Genomic DNA, 6,798 nt, shown 5'->3' with positions numbered 1-6,798 from the left:
GGGTACCGACTGCCTGTTGAGCAATCCATACGCGCCATCCGGCACGACCCTTACGACGGCGACGTTGCCATACGCCTACAGTACTCCCCCTCTAGTGACGAAGTTCACGAAAATCCGGCCTGCCAAAAATCCATCCGGAAACCGAACTCGGCGTCCTCGTCTTGTTGAAGAGTTGGTTGTGCAACTGGCTCAGGCTCTGTCGGGCTCAACGGCTGAGATCTGCTGTTGTTGTCAGATTCTCGCTGGATTGTTTGCGGAATCTCATTAGACTGCGACGGAACGGATTCAGCATTTTCTTCTGGCGCTAGTGTGTATGCTGGCTTCAAACGGTCGATAGATATGGTGACATCTTTGCCACGCATACATACCACAAAAGACTTTGCTGATCTGGACTTTACCTCAAAGGGACCTTCATATGGATTCTGCAGAGGTCTCTTTGGGCCGTCGTTTCGAACAAAACGCTCTCCGCAGTCGCTAAATCTTTGAAGACAAATGTTCTCTTCTGGCCATGTCGCGTTCCATTGATGGGGCATATATTTTGCATGTGGTCCCGCAGGTTATTTACAAAGTTTCTCTCGCCGTAATTACTCGTCGGTGTTACGTGTAGCATTGGTCCAGGCAATCGCAAGGCTTCGCCATATACCATTTCCGCAACAGTAGCTTGCAGATCCTCTTTCCATGCTGCACGAATTCCTAACATAACCGTCGGTAATATTTCTGTCCATCTTTCACTGCTATGGCATCTGATAGCTGCTTTGAGCTGGCGGTGGAATCTTTCGACCATCCCATTGGCTTCGGGATGGTATGCCGTAGTCTTGTAATGACTCGTGCCAAGCAGCTGATTTAATTCACTGAATATTCGTGACTCGAACTGCCTTCCTTGGTCCGACGTCAGCGCGCAGCGGTATACCAAATCTTGCAATCCAATTAGAATAGAAGGCTCGCGCTACGGTGGAGGCTTCTTGGTCTCTGATTGGAATTGCTTCCGGCCATCTCGAAAATCTGTCGACGATGCATGTAAGGCAATACCGATATCCTTCTGACAATGGCATTATCACTATATCGATATGCACGTGCTCAAATCTACCCGATGGAAGTTCAAATTGTCCAGTTGGGGCCTGCACGTGCCTACTGACTTTTGCACGCTGACATGCGACGCAACATCGAGCCCACTCGCGGCAATCCCGTTTGATGTACGGCCACACATATCTTTGTGTAACTAGCTTGATCGTAGCATTCATACCGGGGTGTGACAATCCGTGTAAGCTATCAAACACCGCCCGCCGTAACTTTGTTGGAACATACGGTCTAACTGTTCGCGTAGAGGTGTCGCACAAGACTGACACGTCTTGGTCCTCAAATCGAATAAGTTTCAGTTTGAGCGACGTGTTGTTTTCGGTGCGCAACTTAGCTATTTCTTCATCTATTCTCTGCTCCGCTGCTAATAACTTTATATCTATTCCGGCACTTCTTAGAGTCTCCACCCGCGATAATGCGTCGGCGACAACATTTTTCTCTCCCGACATATGACGTACATCGGTCGAAAATTGGGCGATAAAGTCTAAATATCGGAATTGACGAGGCGAACACTGACTATCCTTCTTGACAAATGCGAACACTATTGGTTTATGGTCAGTAAAAATTGTAAAAGTTCTTGCCTCAACCATGTGACGAAAGTATTTCACCGCTTCATACACTGCAAGTAGTTCACGATCGTAAGTTGCGTATTTCCGTTCCGTTGTGCTCAGTTTTCGCGAAAAGAATGCCAAAGGTTGCCAGCTGTTAGCGACCTGCTGCTGTAATGAGGCTCCAATGGAATGTTCTGAAGCGTCGCAGAAAATAGCTAAATGAGCATTAGCGTGTGGGTGGGATAGTAGTGCTGCTTGAGCCAGACTCTCCTTACACGCTTCAAAAGCAGCTGACGTATGCGCTGTCCACTCTACCGGGGTTTTGCTTTTCGGATCTCCACGCAGAAACTCATTTAACGGTGCTTGAATTTGAGCGGCATTTGGTATGAACCTTCTATAAAAGTTTAGCATGCCCAAAAACCGCCTCAGCTCTTGCGTTGTTCGCTGGCTTTGTGAATGTCCTAATAGCTTCAACCTTCTCTGGCAAGGGGCGAGTACCCTCAGCCGAAACCTCGTACCCCAAAAACTTTACACACTTGTTTGGCCGAACACACATTTAGCTGGGTTTATTACAACTCCAAATTCCAAAAGTTTACCAAACAGTGTCTCTAGGTGCTCCATATGTTCTTCCTCGGACGACGAAGCTACAAGAATGTCATCGATGTAGGGCGTAACAAAAATCTAACCCTTGCAACACCTCATCGATAAATCTCTGGAATGTTTGCGCGGCGTTGCGCAATCCAAACGTCATGTACGGAAACTCATATAGTCCAAACGGTGTTGTAATAGCGGTTTTTGCAATATCTTCTTCCGCCACCGGAATTTGGTTTAAACGCTTTCACCAAGTCTATAGTCGAGAATATAGTTTTTCCGTCTAAGGCTTGGGCGAAATCATGAATATGGCGTACTGGATATTTGTCAGGCTTCGTTCGCGCATTCAAACCTCTATAATCGCCACATGGACGCCACTCATCACACCCTTTTGGAACCATATGTAGCGGGGCTGCCCAACAACTTTTCGATGGTCGAGCCGTTCCTAATTTCAGCATAGCTTCAAACTCCTTTCTAGCAGCAATTAGTCTGTCCGGAGCTAATCTCCGAGGTTTTTGAACCACCGGCGGTCCAGGACTTGTCTCTATATGGTGCTGCGTCGCGTGCTTGCGTAACCTAACAGCGCCGTCTGGTCGTGTTAAACCAGGAAACTTTTCAAGCAACTTATGGTACGCTGTTGAACCCGTTACCACCTTTATAGTCGCTATTGATCCCGCTGCAATATCCGCCTGCGCCGTTAATCCTGTCATAGCATCCGTTATTTGACGATTTTTCACATCCACAATCAAACCGTAGTAAGCGAGAAAATCTACACCAATTATTGGTTGCGTAACGTCTGCTATAATGAAGTTCCACGACAGGTCGCGACGTAGCCCAAGATCAACCACCATTGCCACCGTACCATAGGTTGCAATCGTCGTATTATTGCGGCGGCTAGCTGGTATGCAATCCTCTTCCTATTTGGATTGCATAATAATGAGCGCGGAAACGCTGAAACGTCCGACCCCGTATCAATCAGGTACGACACCTGACTCTTTCTGTCACTTAGGCAAACACGGCGGCTTATCTGTCTCTCTGGGCGTAAATCGTTTGCCGCTAATAACGATGGCCCACGGAGTTTTCCGAACGCATGTCGCACGGCGATCGACATCTCATTGCATTCCGACCGAACCGTCGATGATATTCGCAAAGCGTTCGTACGCGCTCTTCCGAACCTGACCGAGTACTTGCGGGCGTACGCGATCTGCGCCTACGGCGAAGGGATGAACCGTCTCGTCGATCCTGTACCTGCTTTCTCAAGTCAGAAATCTCGGCTCGCATGTTCCGCAATTCTGACGCGAGGTTGCCGTAAAAATCGTCGTGCGCTGATGTGCTTGCAATCGCCATTGTTGTTGCACCCGATGCTGTCTCTAATTCCATAATTCTGTCGGCGGCTTTCGCATTCAAATCTATGTCACTGTTTTCCCGTATAGATATTAATGCTTGCACATGCGTAGGCAATCGCGACGACCACATTAAGTTCAGCATTTCTTTTGAAACAGCTGAACCCGCTAATGAGCGTAGGTGCCGTAAAAACTGTGATGGAGTTCTATCACCCATTTCCTGACCTTCCAACAACTGGCGTAGCTTGTTTCATCGGAAATGCCATACCGTTTCAACAATTCCTTTTTCAACGCACTATATGGATTATCTTTAGGGGGTTTCAGAATTATATTGCGAACTTCTGACGCATACCGCGGGTCCAACTTACTAACGACCGTATGAAATTTTGAACTTTCATCCTTCACATTAGCGTGCACAAACACACTTTCCGCTAAAGCAAACCACAACTCTGGGTCCTGCTCGTAAAAATGTGGCAAATTTACGTTATCGCGGGACACTACTACTGGCGTACTCATGTTTTCCACTGCACTTAACTTTTCGCACGAGAATTCATTTAAAATTTACACACACACACTAAATCACGTCGGGGTCACCACTTGGTATACTACCAATGAAATGCGTATGTTAATTTATAATAATAGTTTATGACAGTTCATATACATAGATCTCTTATCGCGACAACAACCCGGTACCGACTGCCTGTTGAGCAATCCATACGCGCCATCCGGCACGACCCTTACGACGGCGACGTTGCCATACGCCTACACTATAATTGGTGTTTTGAGAAAATATGTGAGCCGTTTGAACCGCTACCTTTGATGCTCTATATACTACATTTCAAATATTATATTCAGTTTCTAAACATCAAAAAAAACCTTGGTGAGAATCCAGGTGTTTGATAGATTGAGGGTTAAAATACAAAAATAACCGACGGCGGCATTTGAAATAATCATGATTAAAAAACTATAAATGAAAATTACTCTATTTCCATTGATTAAACAGCCAATAAGTTAGATATGCTAATTGTTAATCAATTGATTCGATTATCTTTTTATTCATCTCCCTATAATCATGAAACAAGGACATCAAGCCTTAACGTTTTCACCTCGACTCACCAACTCAACAAGAGTCGTCCTTCTCATAAATAAAACGATTTAAAAAAATCTTCAATCGCTAATAATTTATATTGAAATATGTTCCCAACTTGTTTAATGCATATATTCGAGAAAATTTATTACTATCTCAGCTAATGAATAGATAAATGACAAACGTTATCGAGAGTTTTACGCAATAAACATATCAACAAAACAAATTAAAACCAGATGTAAGTGGCATTTTGCCTTGAGGCAAATTGCACGAACTTCCACATATGTGCAAATAATCGCGATAATTTTATATTTAGAATCAACAAAATTGAGATTTGAGACAATTGTTATAGTAAATTTGAAATTTTGGCGCGGGCCTACTATTCCAAGTTAAAAAAAAAATCATAATTAAACAACTTTTCGTAGGCCTATAATATTTTAAGATGTTTCTTAAGACCATGAACTTTATAAAATTGTCTCACTGTATAAAGTTCCATCAAAATCGTCAAAAAAAAGTTTCAACAAAAAATGACCCACTCGATCTTTACAGAAAATTATGAGAACGATTTCTTTCAAAAAATATTTCAATATGTTCAAAATCGGTTCAGGATTTTTGGCAAAAACGTGGAAAAATATTTAGCACTTATCTGATAATTTAAAGGAAAAGGCTCAGTGGATCGTCTCAAAAACTAAATGTATGTAAACTAGAAAACCTTATGCAGTTTTACATACACACGCATATACTTTTATTAATTTTAGTCTAAAAAATTGGATTTTCTGGTGTGAAAACATAACTTTATATTTGAAAAGTTAAACAAATGAATTATTTATATTGCATTGAACGCAAACAATAACATTATTTCAATTTAAAACATCATAAAAACTAGTGGTGAAGATATGGCATGTGACTTAAGGCAAATTGCTGATACTTCCCGTTCCGAAATTTAAAAGTTTTAAAAAAGTATTAAACTTTTTAAAAAATATTGAAAAAAATATATTTTTGGAAATTTTGAAATTTTTGAAAAACACAAGAACATACAAGTAATTTTTTTAATATTTTAAAATTTTGAACTTTTTTGCACTGCGTAATTATTTCAGAGATAAAATATCGAATTGGGTTATAGCGCCGCGTCGGAGTGGTACGTATAAATATTGGTACGGAACCCATAGAAAAGTAAAAAAAATGTACTTATCATCAGAATCTCTATAAATTACTTGATAATTTAACGTGCATATGTCTAATGATCATTTTTGTCCGATGATTAGTTTTTTTCATTGAATTTCTGAAGCCGCTAGGCCTGCCAAAATTTAATCAGTTCTTAATTTAGTCGCTACAAGTAAAATGCTTTTTTTAGTTATTGAATTTGAACCATCCGTTTTCTCAAAATGAATTACCATTTTTGGCACTTCTTGCCTCGTGTATCCGAAATCGCTGGACCTCCCTTGGCCAAAAACTAAAAACGTTGAATATAATAATTTTATATTCAACTAAACAATAGATACTAGTGATGTAACGAATGTTGAATTTTTCACATTCGCGAACGCGAATGCGAATGCGAGTATTCATCTTCATATCGCGAATGCGAATGCGAATGCGAATGTTAAATTTCAAATAAAACGCGCGCAAAATGTTTGACATTTCAAATGTAAAAAGATAGCAACACATTTTACCACTCTAATGTAGCTCAAGATGAACTTGCTAATCTACAAGAAACACGGTACAAATCGAAATTTTCAAAAATCCTTCAACCAAAGATTAGGTCGTGAAAAATATTATGGATTTAATTGGAAATGAGGACTTAAGCTTTCCTTTATGTTCAAATTCAAAGCGTCCTAAAATGACTAATCAAGTTAAGGAAAACTTGGCTCCAGTGCCAGTCATTCAGAAAAATCTGTATCACTAAAAGAAAATATGAAAATGATGATGGACTCAAGTGAAAGCGAGGGGAAAAATTAGGAAAATGAAATTCCAAATCCTGTAGAAGTTTTAATTAAAAAAATATTATTGAATATGTATTGGATAAACGTATTGAAAATGAAGAAAGACCACTTCTTTGGTGGAAAGTTAATAGCAATAAATATGGTATTTTTCTCCTGTAGCCAGAGAATATTTGGTCACTCCACCCACAAGTCTCCCCAGTGAAAGAGTT

The 6,798-nt window shown here is 41.0% G+C and overlaps 1 protein-coding gene across 1 annotated transcript; it reads right to left on the bottom strand.

Moving 5' to 3' along the window:
* Positions 1-3,275: 3,275 nt before the first annotated feature.
* On the bottom strand, positions 3,276-3,695 carry LOC113385013. The gene has a single exon (XM_026622814.1). It carries the CDS (start codon positions 3,693-3,695, stop codon positions 3,276-3,278), a length of 420 nt encoding a protein of 139 aa, XP_026478599.1.
* Positions 3,696-6,798: the final 3,103 nt, after the last annotated feature.

The sequence above is a fragment of the Ctenocephalides felis genome, unplaced genomic scaffold, assembly GCF_003426905.1.
Source record: "Ctenocephalides felis isolate EL2017-DRISC unplaced genomic scaffold, ASM342690v1 CF-g0.4_SCAFFOLD_00845, whole genome shotgun sequence".
Classification (NCBI taxonomy): domain Eukaryota; kingdom Metazoa; phylum Arthropoda; class Insecta; order Siphonaptera; family Pulicidae; genus Ctenocephalides; species Ctenocephalides felis.
This window is presented reverse-complemented; position numbering and strand designations above follow the sequence as displayed.